Here is a 21,592-nt window from a genome sequence, read left to right on the forward strand (position 1 = left end):
AGGAAAATGTTGAACACAGTGATTGTTAGGGACTGGATTTTACCAGCCCTATGGAAATAAGTTCAGAGTTGAGAAGGCTAATGAAATGATAGCAAAAGGTGGCAGGTGGGGAACGACCACTGGGCATTCAGTTCTACCAATTAAGGGCAACTTCCCATCTCCACCAGCATTTTACCCCTGTCAGCAGGTGCTGTTGCTATGTGAGGATACTGCCAGGTAAAACCTGGTAGCATGGCCAACAGAGGTCCCTCAACTCTTCCCATACCCCTGTCTCTTACCACCAATACTTGGAACCCGCCTGTTTGGCCCAAGCACAGGAAGAAAATGAATTTACCTTATTTCAGGCTTTTTCTCCCACTGAAGCCTGCAGCCTCAGCATTGGTCACATCTAATAGTTGTTAATGTTAACTATTTGTATACAATGAAGGAATAATACAGCAGCTTGCCTTGTTACCTTCAACAAGTTTATTTTGCATCCAACTCAACAGATACAAACTCTGTCTGATTCCCCCACAGTAGCTGTTCCAGCTGTGTCCATTTATACTCTTTTGGAGGTTGAGCCAATAATCGTTACCTGTCTTTGATAAAGCAATTAGCCTTACAATGTAATTGCCAAAGTATGCTCTTGCTGATACATTGACAACAGCAACGCTGCTGAACTGCTGGCCATCTGGGCAGGCATCTGTGGAAGGCTGACCACCATCCTCAAATGGATGGCAGTTCCATAGGGTGGCCTTTTAATTGGTCACTGCTGATAAAATGCATTCCAGCAGCCTAACACCATACCAGTCTGAAAGTGCCAGATCTCATTGGATCTTGGAAGCTAAGCAGACTCAGGCTCAGTTAGTACTAGGATGGGAGACTGCCTGGGAATATCAGGTACAATAGGCAGTTGCTACCAGCAGAGGCTACTCATACCACCCTCTCTCCACATGATTGACAGGCAGGCAACCTTCCCTTTCTCCCTCTCCTCCCTCTCTCCCTTTTTCCCAATACAACACCTGGTGGAAGAGTGTCTTTCTCAAATCTACTCTCTCTCCCTATTATAATTAAAATGCTTGCCTGCACAGGCTTTCACTGAGCTTTCAGACCTGGAGGTGGGATTACTTACCTGCTGGGACAATCCAGCCCATAGTCCTTTGTTGGAAAAATAAGCTAAAACGCTGAAATCATTTTGCTTGCTCGAGTCTTAATTGGAAACTTCATCTTAATTTTTATGATACAACATTCTTTAAAAGTTTTTTTAAAATAATTAAATCTTCCTTTTTGAGGTTCTACAAGGGTCATTCCAGGAGCAGCAGGGTGGACTGAATTATCTCACCACAGCTGTAGAAGAGGTATCTAGGAAAGCCCCAGCAGAAGTCAGCCAGAAATATCGAACAGAACTCGAAGGAATTGCCGGCCGTTGGAAGAAGTTGAGTGGACATTTGATGGAACAGAGCCAGAAACTTGAGGAGTTGATGACAAAGGTTCAGCAGTTTCAGGTTGGTACAAATTTTGGATTTTCTTGTCATGGATCCAGAAACTGGCAAACCAAGTTGCATATTAATTCGCACCTCACAACAATGGCTGTGAACAACTGCAGCACTGGTGGAATCAGCATCCTTAAGTATTGGCACCAACACTATATAGTAAGGCAATACACACACAACTGGAATGTGCAACTTGATCCAGTCTGTTCTGGTATTCCAGTCATTGAAATTTTTTGCAATTCATTTAGTCATTGTCAACAGGCACTAAGGTTCCAAGACACATCGGCCAGTGTTTACACTGTCGGGTTCAGAGACCCGCCAGTGTTTACACTGTCGGGTTCAGAGACCGGCCAGTGTTTACACTGTCGGGTTCAGAGACCGGCCAGTGTTTACACTGTCGGGTTCAGAGACCGGCCAGTGTTTACACTGTCGGGTTCAGAGACCGGCCAGTGTTTACACTGTCGGGTTCAGAGACCGGCCAGTGTTTACACTGTCGGGTTCAGAGACCGGCCAGTGTTTACACTGTCGGGTTCAGAGACCGGCCAGTGTTTACGCTGTCGGGTTCAGAGACCGGCCAGTGTCTACGCTGTCGGGTTCAGAGACCGGCCAGTGTTTACACTGTCAGGTTCAGAGACCGGCCAGTGTTTACACTGTCGGGTTCAGAGACCGGCCAGTGTTTACACTGTCGGGTTCAGAGACCAGCCAGTGTTTACACCGTCGGGTTCAGAGACTGGCCAGTGTTTACATGTCGGGCTCAGAGACCGGCCAGTGTTTACACTGTTGGGTTCACAGATCGGCCAGTGTTTACACTGTTGGGTTCACAGACCGGCCAGTGTTTACACTGTCGGGTTCACAGATCGGCCAGTGTTTACACTGTCGGGTTCACAGATCGGCCAGTGTTTACACTGTCGTGTTCAGAGACCAGTCAGTGTTTACACTGTCGGTTTCAGAGACCGGCCAGTGTTTACACTGTTGGGTTCACAGATCGGCCAGTGTTTACACTGTCGGGTTCAGAGGCCGGTCAGTATTTACACTGTTGGGTTCAGAGATCAGCCAGTGTTTACGCTGTCGGGTTCACAGATCGGCCAGTGTTTACACTGTCGGGTTCAGAGGCCGGCCAGTGTTTACACTGTCGGGTTCAGAGACCGGCCAGTGTCTACGCTGTCGGGTTCAGAGACCGGCCAGTGTTTACACTGTCAGGTTCAGAGACCGGCCAGTGTTTACACTGTCGGGTTCAGAGACTGGCCAGTGTTTACACTGTCGGGTTCAGAGACTGGCCAGTGTTTACGCTGTCGGGTTCAGAGACCGGCCAGTGTTTACATGTCGGGCTCAGAGACCGGCCAGTGTTTACACTGTTGGGTTCACAGATCGGCCAGTGTTTACACTGTTGGGTTCACAGACCGGCCAGTGTTTACACCGTCGGGTTCAGAGACCAGTCAGTGTTTACACTGTCGGGTTCAGAGACTGGCCAGTGTTTACGCTGTCGGGTTCAGAGACCGGCCAGTGTTTACATGTCGGGCTCAGAGACCGGCCAGTGTTTACACTGTTGGGTTCACACATCGGCCAGTGTTTACACTGTTGGGTTCACAGACCGGCCAGTGTTTACACTGTCGGGTTCACAGATCAGCCAGTGTTTACACTGTTGGGTTCACAGACCGGCCAGTGTTTACACTGTCGGGTTCAGAGACTGGCCAGTGTTTACGCTGTCGGGTTCAGCGACCGGCCAGTGTTTACATGTCGGGCTCAGAGACCGGCCAGTGTTTACACTGTTGGGTTCACAGATCGGCCAGTGTTTACACTGTTGGGTTCACAGACCGGCCAGTGTTTACACTGTCGGGTTCACAGATCGGCCAGTGTTTACGCTGTCGGGTTCAGAGACCGGCCAGTGTCTACGCTGTCGGGTTCAGAGACCAGTCAGTGTTTACACTGTCGGGTTCAGAGACCGGCCAGTGTTTACACCGTCGGGTTCAGAGACCAGTCAGTGTTTACACTGTCGGGTTCAGAGACTGGCCAGTGTTTACACTGTCGGGTTCAGAGACCGGCCAGTGTCTACGCTGTCGGGTTCAGAGACCGGCCAGTGTTTACACTGTCAGGTTCAGAGACCGGCCAGTGTTTACACTGTCAGGTTCAGAGACCGGCCAGTGTTTACACTGTCGGGTTCAGAGACTGGCCAGTGTTTACATGTCGGGCTCAGAGACCGGCCAGTGTTTACACTGTTGGGTTCACAGATCAGCCAGTGTTTACACTGTTGGGTTCACAGACCGGCCAGTGTTTACACTGTCGGGTTCACAGATCGGCCAGTGTTTACACCGTCGGGTTCAGAGACCAGTCAGTGTTTACACTGTCGGTTTCAGAGACCGGCCAGTGTTTACACTGTTGGGTTCACAGATCGGCCAGTGTTTACACTGTTGCGTTCACAGACCGGCCAGTGTTTACACTGTCGGGTTCACAGATCGGCCAGTGTTTACACCGTCGGGTTCAGAGACCAGTCAGTGTTTACACTGTCGGGTTCAGAGACTGGCCAGTGTTTACACTGTCGGGTTCAGAGACCGGCCAGTGTTTACACTGTCGGGTTCAGAGGCCGGCCAGTATTTACACTGTCGGGTTCAGAGATCAGCCAGTGTTTACACTGTCGGGTTCAGAGACCGGCCAGTGTTTACGCTGTCGGGTTCAGAGACCGGCCAGTGTTTACACTGTCGGGTTCAGAGGCCGGCCAGTATTTACACTGTCGGGTTCAGAGATCAGCCAGTGTTTACACTGTCGGGTTCAGAGATCGGCCAGTGTTTACGCTGTCGGGTTCAGAGACCGGCCAGTGTTTACGCTGTCGGGTTCAGAGACCGGCCAGTGTTTACGCTGTCGGGTTCAGAGACCGGCCAGTGTTTACGCTGTCGGGTTCAGAGACCGGCCAGTGTTTACACTGTCGGGTTCAGAGACCGGCCAGTGTTTACGCTGTCGGGTTCAGAGACCGGCCAGTGTTTACACTGTCGGGTTCAGAGACCGGCCAGTGTTTACGCTGTCGGGTTCAGAGACCGGCCAGTGTTTACGCTGTCGGGTTCAGAGACCGGCCAGTGTTTACGCTGTCGGGTTCAGAGACCGGCCAGTGTTTACGCTGTCGGGTTCAGAGACCGGCCAGTGTTTACACTGTCGGGTTCAGAGACCGGCCAGTGTTTACGCTGTCGGGTTCAGAGACCGGCCAGTGTTTACGCTGTCGGGTTGAGAGACCGGCCAGTGTCTACGCTGTCGGGTTCAGAGACCGGCCAGTGTTTACGCTGTCGGGTTCAGAGACCGGCCAGTGTTTACACTGTCGGTTTCAGAGACCGGCCAGTGTTTACGCTGTCGGTTTCAGAGACCGGCCAGTGTTTACGCTGTCGGGTTCAGAGACCGGCCAGTGTTTACGCTGTCGGGTTCAGAGACCGGCCAGTGTTTACGCTGTCGGGTTCAGAGACCGGCCAGTGTTTACGCTGTCGGGTTCAGAGACCGGCCAGTGTTTACGCTGTCGGGTTCAGAGACCGGCCAGTGTTTACACTGTCGGGTTCAGAGACCGGCCAGTGTTTACACTGTCGGGTTCAGAGACCGGCCAGTGTTTACACTGTCGGGTTCAGAGACCGGCCAGTGTTTACACTGTCGGGTTCAGAGACCGGCCAGTGTTTACACTGTCGGGTTCAGAGACCGGCCAGTGTTTACGCTGTCGGGTTCAGAGACCGGCCAGTGTTTACGCTGTCGGGTTCAGAGACCGGCCAGTGTTTACGCTGTCGGGTTCAGAGACCGGCCAGTGTTTACACTGTCGGGTTCAGGGACCGGCCAGTGTTTACACTGTCGGGTTCAGAGACCGGCCAGTGATTACACTGTCGGGTTCAGAGACCGGCCAGTGTTTACACTGTCGGGTTCAGAGACCGGCCAGTGTTTACACTGTCGGGTTCAGAGACCGGCCAGTGTTTACACTGTCGGGTTCAGAGACCGGCCAGTGTTTACACTGTCGGGTTCAGAGACCGGCCAGTGTTTACACTGTCGGGTTCAGAGACCGGCCAGTGTTTACACTGTCGGGTTCAGAGACCGGCCAGTGTTTACGCTGTCGGGTTCAGAGACCGGCCAGTGTTTACGCTGTCGGGTTCAGAGACCGGCCAGTGTTTACGCTGTCGGGTTCAGAGACCGGCCAGTGTTTACACTGTCGGGTTCAGGGACCGGCCAGTGTTTACACTGTCGGGTTCAGAGACCGGCCAGTGTTTAGACTGTCGGGTTCAGAGACCGGCCAGTGTTTACACTGTCGGGTTCAGAGACCGGCCAGTGTTTAGACTGTCGGGTTCAGAGACCGGCCAGTGTTTAGACTGTCGGGTTCAGAGACCGGCCAGTGTTTAGACTGTCGGGTTCAGAGACCGGCCAGTGTTTAGACTGTCGGGTTCAGAGACCGGCCAGTGTTTACGCTGTTGGGTTCAGAGACCGGCCAGTGTTTACGCTGTTGGGTTCAGAGACCAGCCAGTGTTTAGACTGTCGGGTTCAGGGACCGGCCAGTGTTTACACTGTCGGGTGCAGAGACCGGCCAGTGTTTAGACTGTCGGGTGCAGAGACCGGCCAGTGTTTACACTGTCGGGTTCAGAGACCGGCCAGTGTTTACGCTGTCGGGTTCAGAGACCGGCCAGTGTTTACGCTGTCGGGTTCACAGACCGGCCAGTGTTTACACTGTCGGGTTCACAGATCGGCCAGTGTTTACACCGTCGGGTTCAGAGACCAGTCAGTGTTTACACTGTCGGTTTCAGAGACCGGCCAGTGTTTACACTGTTGGGTTCACAGATCGGCCAGTGTTTACACTGTTGCGTTCACAGACCGGCCAGTGTTTACACTGTCGGGTTCACAGATCGGCCAGTGTTTACACCGTCGGGTTCAGAGACCAGTCAGTGTTTACACTGTCGGGTTCAGAGACTGGCCAGTGTTTACACTGTCGGGTTCAGAGACCGGCCAGTGTTTACACTGTCGGGTTCAGAGGCCGGCCAGTATTTACACTGTCGGGTTCAGAGATCAGCCAGTGTTTACACTGTCGGGTTCAGAGACCGGCCAGTGTTTACGCTGTCGGGTTCAGAGACCGGCCAGTGTTTACACTGTCGGGTTCAGAGGCCGGCCAGTATTTACACTGTCGGGTTCAGAGATCAGCCAGTGTTTACACTGTCGGGTTCAGAGATCGGCCAGTGTTTACGCTGTCGGGTTCAGAGACCGGCCAGTGTTTACGCTGTCGGGTTCAGAGACCGGCCAGTGTTTACGCTGTCGGGTTCAGAGACCGGCCAGTGTTTACGCTGTCGGGTTCAGAGACCGGCCAGTGTTTACACTGTCGGGTTCAGAGACCGGCCAGTGTTTACGCTGTCGGGTTCAGAGACCGGCCAGTGTTTACACTGTCGGGTTCAGAGACCGGCCAGTGTTTACGCTGTCGGGTTCAGAGACCGGCCAGTGTTTACGCTGTCGGGTTCAGAGACCGGCCAGTGTTTACGCTGTCGGGTTCAGAGACCGGCCAGTGTTTACGCTGTCGGGTTCAGAGACCGGCCAGTGTTTACACTGTCGGGTTCAGAGACCGGCCAGTGTTTACGCTGTCGGGTTCAGAGACCGGCCAGTGTTTACGCTGTCGGGTTGAGAGACCGGCCAGTGTCTACGCTGTCGGGTTCAGAGACCGGCCAGTGTTTACGCTGTCGGGTTCAGAGACCGGCCAGTGTTTACACTGTCGGTTTCAGAGACCGGCCAGTGTTTACGCTGTCGGTTTCAGAGACCGGCCAGTGTTTACGCTGTCGGGTTCAGAGACCGGCCAGTGTTTACGCTGTCGGGTTCAGAGACCGGCCAGTGTTTACGCTGTCGGGTTCAGAGACCGGCCAGTGTTTACGCTGTCGGGTTCAGAGACCGGCCAGTGTTTACGCTGTCGGGTTCAGAGACCGGCCAGTGTTTACACTGTCGGGTTCAGAGACCGGCCAGTGTTTACACTGTCGGGTTCAGAGACCGGCCAGTGTTTACACTGTCGGGTTCAGAGACCGGCCAGTGTTTACACTGTCGGGTTCAGAGACCGGCCAGTGTTTACACTGTCGGGTTCAGAGACCGGCCAGTGTTTACGCTGTCGGGTTCAGAGACCGGCCAGTGTTTACGCTGTCGGGTTCAGAGACCGGCCAGTGTTTACGCTGTCGGGTTCAGAGACCGGCCAGTGTTTACACTGTCGGGTTCAGGGACCGGCCAGTGTTTACACTGTCGGGTTCAGAGTCCGGCCAGTGATTACACTGTCGGGTTCAGAGACCGGCCAGTGTTTACACTGTCGGGTTCAGAGACCGGCCAGTGTTTACACTGTCGGGTTCAGAGACCGGCCAGTGTTTACACTGTCGGGTTCAGAGACCGGCCAGTGTTTACACTGTCGGGTTCAGAGACCGGCCAGTGTTTACACTGTCGGGTTCAGAGACCGGCCAGTGTTTACACTGTCGGGTTCAGAGACCGGCCAGTGTTTACGCTGTCGGGTTCAGAGACCGGCCAGTGTTTACGCTGTCGGGTTCAGAGACCGGCCAGTGTTTACGCTGTCGGGTTCAGAGACCGGCCAGTGTTTACACTGTCGGGTTCAGGGACCGGCCAGTGTTTACACTGTCGGGTTCAGAGACCGGCCAGTGTTTAGACTGTCGGGTTCAGAGACCGGCCAGTGTTTACACTGTCGGGTTCAGAGACCGGCCAGTGTTTAGACTGTCGGGTTCAGAGACCGGCCAGTGTTTAGACTGTCGGGTTCAGAGACCGGCCAGTGTTTAGACTGTCGGGTTCAGAGACCGGCCAGTGTTTAGACTGTCGGGTTCAGAGACCGGCCAGTGTTTACGCTGTTGGGTTCAGAGACCGGCCAGTGTTTACGCTGTTGGGTTCAGAGACCAGCCAGTGTTTAGACTGTCGGGTTCAGGGACCGGCCAGTGTTTACACTGTCGGGTGCAGAGACCGGCCAGTGTTTAGACTGTCGGGTGCAGAGACCGGCCAGTGTTTAGACTGTCGGGTTCAGAGACCGGCCAGTGTTTAGACTGTCGGGTTCAGAGACCGGCCAGTGTTTACACTGTCGGGTTCAGAGACCGGCCAGTGTTTACACTGTCGGGTTCAGAGACCGGCCAGTGTTTAGACTGTCGGGTTCAGAGACCGGCCAGTGTTTACACTGTTGGGTTCAGAGACCGGCCAGTGTTTAGACTGTCGGGTTCAGAGACCGGCCAGTGTTTAGACTGTCGGGTTCAGAGACCGGCCAGTGTTTACGCTGTCGGGTTCAGAGACCGGCCAGTGTTTACGCTGTCGGGTTCAGAGACCGGCCAGTGTTTACACTGTCGGGTTCAGAGACCGGCCAGTGTTTACACTGTCGGGTTCAGAGACCGGCCAGTGTTTAGACTGTCGGGTTCAGAGACCGGCCAGTGTTTACGCTGTCGGGTTCAGAGACCGGCCAGTGTTTAGACTGTCGGGTTCAGGGACCGGCCAGTGTTTACACTGTCGGGTTCAGAGACCGGCCAGTGTTTAGACTGTCGGGTTCAGAGATCGGCAAGTTCAGAGAACGTCAGATGCTCCTTCTTCAATGCTGGAATGCATTGCACCTGCAAGAAAGGAAATTACCCCCTGTCAATATGTAAAATGCACAACAATGACATTCTGGTCTTTTGAAAGGAAACCCAATTGTGCCTGAGATTGTTGACGTGAATTTTACCCTCAAAGTAATTAAGTGTCAAAGAAGATAAAGTGTATTGGGAAATTATACTTTTAATCTGTTTTTGCGTATGCTTTTATTAGCCATTTTTAGATAATTGAAGGAATTTTCTATTTATAACTACCATTGAATACAACACAATTAAGAATGATCCTTTGAAATTCATCTTATATTAATAGTTCAAAATAGTTAATTATACTCGCAACGTCCTGCTTATTACACCCCCCCCTTTGCCCTTTTGACCTTTTGATTTTGCTCCATTATGGCGCTTCCACCTCCCAGCATTTCGACACATCATATGCTTTTCTGAGCAGGGAGAATGGGAAAGTGATTCTGAAATGCTTGAGAGTCGCCCAAGGTGGCATTTCAATTAGCATTTTTCTTCACTGTTCTACTTCCTGGTGCATCCTTGACAGCCCAACTGAGATAAGGAACTTGTCTTGTGAAACATGGCACATCCAAGCATACTGTGACAGTTTGATCTCGCAACTGGTGCGCTGTGTCATTGCAGCCCTTCATCCTTCATCATGTATCATTTGACGTGTTTATTTTTGGGGTCGGCGACTCTATATTAGTTAAACAACCTGAGATTTGGTGAAGCAATATCTACTCTACCACTGTATTCTGACTTAAATCAATTTGCATGGTGTGTATGGCCATCAATATTCCCAGCTAGGTAGTCTTGTGACTTTGTTGCAAGATATTGCTAATTAGTGTCGAATTGTCTGCAGTTTGATGTTGCGTTTCCACCGGCAACATGCTTGAGTTTTTCCAGATTCAGTTCACTTATGGCACTGAACCTGCGGAACAGGTTCATTTGAACTTGAGTGACAATCCAGGTTACGTAGAATCAAGGGATGGTTACAGTACAGAAGCAGACCAATTGTCTGTTTTCTAATTTCAATGTGATGAGAAGGGATCTAGCCAGGGTAAAATGAAGCCAAAGACTGAAAGGAAAACCTGAAATGAAACAATAGCTGAACATTAAGGAGCGGATGCTTCATGTACAGACGAGCAACATTCCTTCAAAGGTTTTTCAGATGATGGGGATGGAAGAGAAGATGAAACAAAAAGAAAGAGGATAGATATACACGTTGGGTGAATTCTTCAAGCGAGGACCAAGTCCTTGCATCGAGAGAGGAAGTAAGGAGGAAAATAAGACGGCAATGAGAGAATATGAGAATAGAATGATAGTCAACCTAAAAGAGAACCCAAAAGTCTTCTACTGGCATGTAAATAATAAGCGGGTAATAAGATGTAAAGTGGATCCTATTCAGTATAATGGGGGTGACATGTGTTTAGAAGGTACAAGGCAAGACTACTAGTTAACAAGTACTTTGTATTGGTTATATTAAGGAAGAAGAATCTGACAAAATGTCATGAAAGTGGAGATGGTACATGTAATTTATGGGGGAAAATTGTTAGGCAGGATATACTGCAAGGGCTGGCTGTGCTTAAACTGGATAAGTCAGTTGGTCCAGATGGATTGCAACACAGGCTTCTAAAGAAAGTGGGATGGAGATAGTGGAAAGTTTGCCATAATCAGAGGATTGATTGGAGAGTGATCAATGCACCCTTATTACTCAAGAAAGGGTGTAAGAACAATCCTAGCAACTGCAGGCCCATTAGATTAACAACAGTTATGAGGAAGATGTTAAGAAAAGATGAGAGGTTTGATTTAATTAAGGATAGCCAGTATCCTTAATTAAATTAGATTTGAAAAAGGCAGCCCATGTTTGGCTCATCGAACTGAATTTTTTGATGGATTTTTTGAGAAGGTTGATGAAGGGAATGCAATGAATGTTGTCCACATGGATTTTGCTACGATCCCAGCTGATAGTACTGGAAGGTCATGTTCCAGAGTAGAACCCCAACTCGATAGATTGCAATTTTAATTTTTCTTTAGAGACAATTAACTTATAACAAGAGAATAAAACATTTATTAAATATGAAAAGATTATCCATAGTACACTAATTTCCACCCCAGCTCTATCTTTACGTATAAATATATATAGAGACTTATAAGGATAATGCAGTTACAGAATATATCTTATACTCTAATGTTCTCAGTAAGTAGACAGTTCATGTAAACCAATAGGCAAAATGTGGTCAGACATACCACACTATGAAACTACATGATGGATGCTCCTCAATGTAAATGATATGGATTTCTCATCAAATTCACCCAGATGCTTGCTACACTGTGAGCCAACTGGTCTCACTGAAACTCTGGCTTTCAAACTGTGCACAAATATCTTTAAAGATGGCAGAACATATTGACAGAGTGGTTAGCAATGTACAGGGAATCCTGGGCTTTGTAAGCCAAGTAATCGAGTACAAAAGCAGGTAATTATGCTGAGCCATTGTAAAGCTCTGGTTGGACCACAACTTGAGTAATGGGTTGAGTTTTGGTCACCACACTTCAGGATAGGTGTGAGGGAGGGACCTTCAGTGGATGCAAAAGATATTTACCAGAACGGTGCCAATTTTGGGGATTTTAGAACAGGGAGTCCTCACTTAAAGTTGTGGTTACTTTTCTGAAAATTGTGACTTTAATTAAAGTTACTTTTAGTAAATCATTGGTCCCATAGAAATTGCAGTTAAAGTCAGAATGATGTTCTTTTGGATGTTTATTGTGAGTGAAAAGACAAGTACAAGTTGAAGTACTGCATCATACATGTGGCAGCATTGTGCACTCCTAACTAAAATAACTCAAACGAAAATGCATCACAAAAAAAACCCAATATATAACACAATGAAACATGTTTAAAAGAACTACAGTATACTCACGGGGTACACTACTTTTACATTGACCATGCTCCATCTAGTGGCAGAGGTTGATTGGTGCCGATAACAGTCGAAGTCTTCGGATTACCTGCACCAATCAACTTCTGCCACCAGATGGACTTTTGTGCGAGTTTGGGAGCAGAGTCAAGGGTAGAACCAACAGCAGGAGCCATGACTGGAGCAACAGAAGCAGGAGATGAGCAGAAAGAGCAGATCCCAGGGACTAATGCAAGAACATTGGATGGGAGGCAAGGACAGTAAGAGTTTTAACAACACCAGGTTAAAGTCCAACAGGTTTATTTGGTAGCAAATGCCATTAGCTTTCGGAACGCTGCTCCTTCGCCAGATGGAGTGGATATCTGCTCTCAAACTTTTGTTGCAACACTACGGACTTCCTACAGAAACTCAACACACATGGAGCAGTTGAACCAGGAGCACTCCTCGTCACAATGGATGTCTCGGCACTCTACACCAGCATCCCCCACGATGATGGCATTGCTGCAACGGCCTCAGTACTCAACGCCGACAACTGCCAGTTTCCAGATGCAATTTTACAACTCACCCGCTTCATCTTGGACCACAATGTCTTCACCTTCAACAACCAGTTCTTCATCCAGACACACGGAACAGCCATGGGGACCAAATTCGCACCTCAATATGCCAACATCTTCATGCACAGGTTCGAACAAGATTTCTTCACCGTACGGGACCTTCAACCGATGCTATACACTAGATACATCGAAGACATTTTCTTCCTTTGGACTCATGGTGAACAATCACTGAAACAACTATATGATGTCATCAACAATTTCCATCCCACCATCAGACTCACCATGGGCTACTCTCCGGAATCGGTTGCATTCTTGGACACACGCATCTCCATTAAGGACGGTCACCTCAGCACCTCACTGTACCGCAAGCCCACGGATAACCTCATGATGCTCCACTTCTCCAGCTTCCACCCCAAGCACGTTAAAGAAGCCATCCCCTACGGACAAGCCCTTCGGATACACAGGATCTGCTCGGAAGAGGAGGATTGCAACAGACACCTCCAGACGCTGAAAGATGCCCTCATAAGAACAGGATATGGCGCTCGACTCATCGATCGACAGTTCCGATGGGCCACAGCAAAAAACCGCACCGACCTCCTCAGAAGACAAACACGGGACACGGTGGACAGAGTACCCTTTGTCGTCCAGTACTTCCCCGGAGCAGAGAAGCTACGGCATCTCCTCCGGAGCCTTCAACATGTCATTGTTGAAGACGAACATCTCGCCAAGGCCATCCCCACACCCCCACTTCTTGCCTTCAAACAACCGCACAACCTCAAACAGACCATTGTCCGCAGCAAACTACCCAGCCTTCAGGAGAACAGTGACCACGACACCACACAACCCTGCCACAGCAACCTCTGCAAGACTTGCCAGATCATCAACACGGATGCCATCATCTCACGTGAGAACACCGTCTACCAGGTACACGGTACCTACTCTTGCAACTCGGTCAACGTTGTCTACCTGATACGCTGCAGGAAAGGATGTCCCGAGGCATGGTACATTGGGGAAACCATGCAGACACTACGACAACGGATGAATGAACACCGCTCGACAATCACCAGGCAAGACTGTTCTCTCCCTGTGGGGGAGCACTTCAGCGGTCACGGGCATTCGGCCTCTGATCTTCGGGTAAGCGTTCTCCAAGGCGGCCTTCACGACACACGACAGCGCAGAGTCGCTAAGCAGAAACTGATAGCCAAGTTCCGCACACATGAGGACGGCCTAAACTGGGATCTTGGGTTCATATCACACTATCATTAACTCCCACAGCTTGCCTCCTGGACTTGCAGAATTTCACTGCCTGTCCTGTCTGGAGACCATACACATTTCTTTAACCTGTGTCTAATGCTCCGTCGACCCACTTTGTCTGTATCTTTAAGACCTGGTTGGCTGTAGAGATTCGCATTCTAATCAGTATTCTGTAACTTGATTTTGTATCTCTGTATGCCCTGTTTGAGAGCAGATATCTACTCCATCTGACGAAGGAGCAGCGCTCCGAAAGCTAATGGCATTTGCTACCAAATAAACCTGTTGGACTTTAACCTGGTGTTGTTAAAACTCTTACTGTGTTTACCCCAGTCCAACGCTGGCATCTCCACATCATGGGAGGCAAGGGCCAGGAGCAATGCCAGAACAGGAGGCAAGATAGTCAGTTGGAGGAGGTGGGACTGAATGTGAGAGCATGTTAAGAACGGTCATGTGAGCAGGCAGGACACACAGGAAGTCGTCTGTGGCAAATGACATTAAAAGTGAAACTAGCATCATTAGGTGGATATATTGACAGTATTAATGGCATTTAAGTGGCACAGCTTGAAGTGAGCCAACATTAAACAAGGACTAGAATATGGGGTTCTTCTTCGAGCAAAGGAGATTGACAAGAGATTTGATAGAGGTGTGCCAGACTATGATACATTTGGACAAGGGATGTGAGAAAAATCTGTTCCCAATAACTGATGGTAGAAAGACTAGGGGGCTCAGATATAATGTTTTGAGCCAATGATGCAGGGAGTATGTGAGAAAGAACTTTTGCAATGACCTGGAACTTGCTGCCAATAAGATGTTGAAAGCAGAGACGATGAATGATTTCAAAAGGAAATTGAATGAGCACTTGCAAGAAATAAGCTTGAAGAGCCATGAGGATAGAGCAGGGAAATGGCTCTGACTGGCTTGCTTCACAGAGAGGTGGCAAGTACTCAATTGGCATTTTTCTACGCCATGAATGACTGCCAACATTCAGCTCACTGTGTCCATAGCAGCTCTCTACAAGAACAACGCTGCTCATCCACTCCCTTCCCCTTAACCTGTTGTGCAGCAATTTGTCTTTCTTCAGGTTCTCATCCAATTTTCGTTTGAAAGCCATTATGGAATCTGTCTTCGTTCAGTCTCAGGCATCCCATTTCATTTCCAAACCATTTGCTACGTATAAAAACATTTTTTTCCTTTGTCACAATTGCTTCTTTTGCCAATTACCTTAAATTGGTGGTCTTTGGCTTTCAACATTTCTGCCAACAGGAACAGTTTTCCCAACTACTCTGTCCAGACCCCTCATGATTCTGAACACCTCTCAGCTGCATCTTTCTGTAAGCCCCAGGTTTTCCAAATTACCCTCATAACTAAAGTCTCTCACCCAAAGAATTGTTCTTGTAAATGTTTTGCACCCTCTCTAAAGCCTTCACATCCTTCCTAAAGTAGGGGACCTAGAATTGGACACAGTAGTCTGATCTGAGTTTGTGTTTCATAAAGGTTGATCATAAATTTATTTTGTATTCTATTCCTCTGTTTATAAAGCCCATGATCCTGTATGCCTTTTTACCCAATTTCATAATCTGCCCTGCAACCCTCAACAATTTTTCCAAGTAAACCCCCAATTATTCCTTCCCTCTCCCACCTCCCCGCAACTCCAGAAATGTATCCTTTAGGTTATATTGTCTCTCCTTATTCTTCCTATTAAAATGAATCTCTGCACACTTCTGCACATTAAATTTTATCTGCCATGTGTCCACCCATTCCATTAATCTATGTTATTTTAAAGTATATCACTGTTCTCCTTACAGTTCACAATATTTCCAAGTTTTCTGCCATCTGCAAAGGTTGGCATTTTGCCCCTGACCCAGGGAAAGACTATAAGACATATGAGCAAAAGTAGGCCATTTGGACTAATGTGTCTGCTCTACCTTTCAGTTTTTTCCTCGCCTTGCTTATCCAAGCTCACTGTATATTTTTCTGTTGTCTGAAAAATAACCAATTTCGGCTACTGTCTGTTTTCTATCACTCAGCGAACTTTCTATCTATTATGCCACTGTCCCTTTTATTCCATGGGCTTCAACTTTGCATTTTAGCAAACCGATGTTGGAAGTTTATGTACATTCCATCAACCCTCAAGGTCAACTCACCAAATTAGTTGAACATGACTTTGCCATTTACTAAATTGTGCCAGCTTTCCTTAATTTATCCACGTTCCTCCAAGTATCTGTTAATTTTCTCCTGGAATATAATTTCTAAAAACTTTCCCACTAGCAAGGTTAAACTGAGTGACCAATCGTTGCAAGGTTTATCTTTACGTCCTTTTTTGAACAAGGATGTCACATTTGCAATTCTCCAGTGTTCTTACACAAACCCTTTATCAAGGGGGGAATTGGAAGATCATGGTGAGTGCCTCTGCAATTTCTACCTTTACTTTCCTCAGCAACCCTGTATGCATCCCATTTGGTCCTGGCGACTTATCAACTCTACAGCCAGCCTTTTTAATGCTTTCCACATTGCAATCTCTTGGTCTTTACAATGCCTTTTGGAGTATCTTATTGCTTCATTAAGATAGATATGAATTATTCATTTATTACCTGAGTCATGCCCTCTGCCTTCATGCACATACCCCTATTTCTGTCCCTAATGAACGTCACCCCGCCTTCTAATTACTCACTATTTATATGTCTATAGAAACTTTTTGGATTCATTTTCATGTTAACTGCTTGTGTCTTCTCATACTCACTCTTTATCTTTTAGACTTTCTATATTCAACCTGCTTTTTATTTGTATTATCAATATACCCCCTCTTTCTGCTTCATCTTACTCTTTATCTCAGTCGTCATTTAGAAATCTGGATCCAGTTGCCCTATCTTTCCTCATTGTGGGAATATACCTTGACAGTGCCTGAACCATTTTCTCTTAAATGACAGCTCATTGTTCCTTTACCATTTTGCCTGCCAGTCTTAATTCTGAATTACGTGGACCAGATCTGTTCTACGTCCACTAAAATTGGTCTTTCTCCAACCATTTTACTTGAGAAGCTTGTTGTCCTTTTCCACAAATCACTTAAATCTCATGATACTGTAATCACTGTTCTCCTACTGACCCACCTTATTCCCCAGAACCAAATCCAGCACTGCATCCTTTCTTGTCAGGTTGGAAATATACTGAACAATAAAATTTTCCTGCGTGCACCTCAGAAACTCTTCCTCCCTCTCTGCCTTTTGTTATAATGATCTCAAACCACATTAAGATAATGAAGTCTTCCATTATCACTATCTTTATTTTTGAATCTCTCTATTTTCCTTGCAAATTTGCTCCTCTCAATCTTTTCCACTATTTGGTGGATCATAGATTAAGCCCAGTGGTATAATGGCAGTTCAAATGTTTGTTGATTCTTATCAAATAGATTCTATTTTATTTTAATCCCTCAGGAACATCCCCTCTTAGACACTGTAATATTCTGTTTAATCAATGTTGCTATCCCCCTGTTTTTTTCTTCCCTATCTTTCCTGAACATCTTGTATGAAGGAATATTTAGTACTCAGTCCTGCCCTTTTTGAGCTAGCTCCCCATTCTCACAGTGGATATTAGCACTTGTAGTTCACCAGCTTTACTTCCCATGATTTGTGAGTTTATATACATACACGGTAAGCTTAGTTCATCCCATCCTCCGTAAGCATACTTTTGATTAAATGCAATGAAGCTTCTGAAGTTTGAGAAGAGAGGAAAATGGATGAGCTTATGTGCTTGTTGGTGGTCAATCATCTCACTCTCAGGACTTCACTGCAGGAGTTCTCCAGGGCAGTGTCTTAGACCCAATCATATTCAGGTGCTTCATCAATGATCCTCCCCAGAGGTGGGGATCTTTGTTGATGACTGCACCATGTTCAGTCCAATGCATCACTCTATTAGCTGTCTGTACCTACATGTAACAAGACTTGGAGAACATTCAGACCTGGACTAATAAGTGGCAAGTAATGTTCATACCACACAAGTGTCGCGAAATGACCATCCCCAACAAGAAAAAATTTAACCACCTGTCCTTTGCATTAAATGGCATTACCATCCCTTAATTTCACAACATCATCATCCTGAGGGTCACCATTGACTCAAAGCTTAATTGGATGAGCCATGTGTTGGTGGGGTACCCGAGGTGGCCAGTACTGCCTAAATTTCAGACAATACAAGACACACAAAACCAGTGTCTCAGTTTAAAGATGTAACTTTATTTAGATCAACAGCTGCTAGGAGAAATCATCAAAGGGTCAGGGCAGCTCTGAGATAGAACAGACGATCCTCTCTAATGAAATCTGAAGTATACAATTCAAAACAGATCAATTATAGGCTTTTCTTATCAATTATTCCTGCCTTTCAATAACTTTAAATTAATCAGCATCAATATACATAAATCAACAGTAATACCTGTCATAAAACTTAGCCAATCACATCTTACCCTCTGGCGTAATGGCATTTTGTTAGTCCATAGAATCCGGAAGCTAACTCCTGTCTTGGCTCACCCCACTTCCCGTGTAACCTCAGCCGCTAGCCCAAAATTCAAATGAATGTTCCCATGGGTTCCCTTATAGGTCATTGCCAAACCAGATTAACACATGACTCCACGTCTGGGCATGCATCCATCTTGTCTGGACAGTGAATAAACAATATTTATGAAATATGATTAAGTGTTCTAAATGTTCTCCCCTTCTGAAATTTTACTGATAAATCTTGCATATTCTCAAGGTCTAAACATTCTCTTAGAATTTGGCTTTGCCCTAACACCTTTTACCATGATGCTTCGCAGAAAATTGCTCTTGATTAAAGTGAACAATATACCTTAATATATTAATACATTCAAAATATCAGCATATGTGTTTTAAAATCATAATCACTTGTTTAAATTTCTTACTGCATCTCATATGTGTAAACTGCTTTCTTGTGAGCTCATAAACCTGTGTAAAAGTCATTTAACTTAATACTGGTAGTTCTGTCAGTGCCTTAATGTTTAATGGTTTAAAAATCATGTGTGTTTAAGAATACTTTGATTAAATGCAATGAGGCTTCTGAAGTTTGAGAAGAGAGGAAAACAGATGAGCTTATGTGCTTGTTGGTGGCCAATGGCCAATCATCTCACTTGTGTGTGTCTGTGTCAGTGTCAGCAAGCACATCCTTCATTGTTGCTGCATCAAAATCCAGGGAATTCTTATCTAAGAGAACGTAGAGGGTATGCTTTGACCACATGGACTGTAGTGGTTCAAGAAGGCAGCTCACCGCCACCTCCTTGAGCGCAATTAGAGATGTGTAATGGTCACCCAAATCGCACAAATGAATTATGAAAATTAGCGCTTTACCTCATTCAATTTCAGCTGTTCCAGAAATATTTCAGGCATTGTCGTTCCTGCAATTGAACAGAGTGGGCAGTGGCTATGCAAAACACTCGCAATATTAGATGGGCTGGAAAGGATTGATTGAAAGCTTTTGAGAGATTTTGATGGGATTTGTTACAATGGAAATAGAGCCAATCATTGGCAACTTCATCTTGTATTGTATTTTGCAGAATGACACAAAAACCTTAAAGAAATGGATGGCTGAAGTTGATGTTTTCCTGAATGAAGAATGGCCTGCTCTTGGTGATTCAGAGGCACTTGAAAAGCAGCTGGAACAATGTACTGTAAGTAAATTATCTGCAAGACTAATTTTGCTCCTTTTGTTTAGAAGACTTGACAACAACATGAATAAGAGCTGCATATTTCAAGGGTAAATACTTAGGCCGGTCCATTGTTGTATATTTATTAGATGGAAGCGAAAATAGAAATAAAACAACTTAATGAATTGCATTCTTCATTGTTATGATCTCAGTTGAGACCAGTAACTCTGTACTCTCGCATCCAGAAATCAACATAGATTAATCATGAATAACAAGCAAATTACAGTCAATAATAGATAGAAATTGCAAGTTAAGTTGCAGATACAACAAAGACAGATCTTATGAATTGGCTCAGCAATCCACTCAGACTTTGGTGATCACGCTCAGTCACAAAGTCCTTTAAAATTTTGCGTTCCTCATGAGAAATTTCAGATCCTCTCCTCGGAGCTAGTCTGATCGCAGCCAAGAGCAGCCACGTAACCACCCAAGTTCCATGGCCACAGTCTTCTCCACAAATGGCACATGTCTGCAGGAACTGTTGAACGCAATCTGGATGGGGCAGATCCACCAATGTTATCTTCAAGTAACAGAAATGGCTGCAGCAAACGATTCTCAGCTCCTGGAACTGGAATCTGCATTCTTCAGCTTGTCTGCTTTGCACCCCTGGATCCATCCATTGCTACTACCCAGCTGGATTGATCTGTGTTCTTCCATATCTTTCACCCAGGTTCAGAATGCCCAGATGTTTTTGCTTTCCAAATCACAATTTGCTTTTGTTTCCTGAGAAGCTGAGAGGGTCAGTGTCCCCATTTCACTGTCACCACCCCAATCAATGTTTCCCCACCCCCTTAGCGTCTCCCCCGCACCGCCGCATCCCCCCCCGTGCCACCATGCCCCCCCCGCCCCGCTGCGTCCCCCCGCCCTGGTGCGTCCCCCGCCCTGGTGCGTCCCCCCGCCCTGCTGAGTCCGCCCCGCCCTGCTGCGTCCGCGCCCCGCTGCATCCCCCCGTGCCGCCATGCCCCCCCGCCCCGCTGCATCCCCCCCACCCCGCCGCGTCCCCCCCCGGGCCGCCATGCCTCCCCGCCCCGCTGCGCCCCCCCCACCCCGCTGCGTCCCCCCGCCCCGCTGCGTCCCACCCACCCCGCTGCGCCCCCCGCCCCGCTGCGTCCCCCCCACCCCACTGCCTTCCCCCCGCCCCGCTGCGTCCGCCCCGCCCCGCTGCGTCCCCCCGCCCCCCGCTGCGTCCCCCCCCCGCCCGCTGCGCTCCCCCCACCCCGCTGCCTTCCCCCCCGCCCCCGCTGCGTCGCCCCGCCCCGCTGCGTCCCCCCGCCCCGCTGCGTCCCCCCCGCCCGCTGCCTTCCCCCCGCCCCGCTGCGTCCCCCCCGCCCGCTGCGTCCCCCGCCCGCTGCCCCCCCGCCCCGCTGCCTTCCCCCCCGTCCTGCTGCGTCCCCCCCGCTGCGTCCCCCCGCCCGCTGCATCCCCCCCGCCCCGCTGCGTCGCCCCGCCCCGCTGCGTCCCCGCCCCGCTGCGTCGCCCCCGCCCCCGCTGCGTCCCCCCCGGCCCCGCTGCGTCCCCCCCGGCCCCGCTGCATCCCCCCGCCCCGCTGCGTCCCCCCCGCCCCGCTGCGTCCCCCCCGCCCCGCTGCATCCCCCCCGCCCGCTGCGTCGCCCCCGCCCCGCTGCCTTCCCCCCCGCCCGCTGCCTTCCCCCCCGCCCCGCTGCCTTCCCCCCCGCCCTGCTGCGTCCCCCCCCGCCCCGCTGCCTTCCCCCCCGCCCCGCTGCCTTCCCCCCCGCCCTGCTGCGTCCCCCCCGCCCCGCTGCCTTCCCCCCCGCCCCGCTGCTTCCCCCCCGCCCGCTGCCTTCCCCCCGCCCCGCTGCGTCCCCCCGCCCCGCTGCGTCCCCCCCGCCCCGCTGCCTTCCCCCCCGCCCCGCTGCTTCCCCCCGCCCCGCTGCTTCCCCCCGGCCCCGCTGCCTTCCCCCGGCCCCGCTGCGTCCCCCCCGCCCCGCTGCGTCCCCCCGCCCCGCTGCGTCCCCCCCCCGCCGCTGCGTCCCCCGGCCCCGCTGCGTCCCCCCGCCCCGCTGGCCCCCCCGCCCCGCTGCGTCCCCCCGCCCGCCTGGCGCCCCCCCGCCCCGCTGCGTCCCCGGCCCCGCTGCGTCCCCCCCGCCCGCTGCGTCCCACCCCGGCCCCGCTGCGTCCCCGCCCCGCTGCG

General features: G+C 49.3%; 1 protein-coding gene and 1 pseudogene across 13 annotated transcripts in view; both read left to right on the plus strand.

Annotated features, from left to right (window-relative positions):
• Window positions 1–21,592, plus strand: part of LOC144506416 (dystrophin-like) — a 1,861,003-nt gene that overhangs the window by 819,568 nt on the left and 1,019,843 nt on the right. For all 13 annotated transcript variants that reach the window (XM_078232507.1, XM_078232503.1, XM_078232508.1 and 10 more), the window contains 2 exons: window positions 1,272–1,484; window positions 19,294–19,407. In XM_078232507.1, the coding sequence (XP_078088633.1) occupies window positions 1,272–1,484; window positions 19,294–19,407 (327 nt within the window). The remainder of the gene's footprint in view (window positions 1–1,271; window positions 1,485–19,293; window positions 19,408–21,592) is intronic.
• Window positions 773–891, plus strand: LOC144506700 (5S ribosomal RNA; annotated as a pseudogene).

Source organism: Mustelus asterias, chromosome 17 (assembly GCF_964213995.1).
Source record: "Mustelus asterias chromosome 17, sMusAst1.hap1.1, whole genome shotgun sequence".
In the NCBI taxonomy this organism is placed as follows: Eukaryota; Metazoa; Chordata; class Chondrichthyes; order Carcharhiniformes; family Triakidae; genus Mustelus; species Mustelus asterias.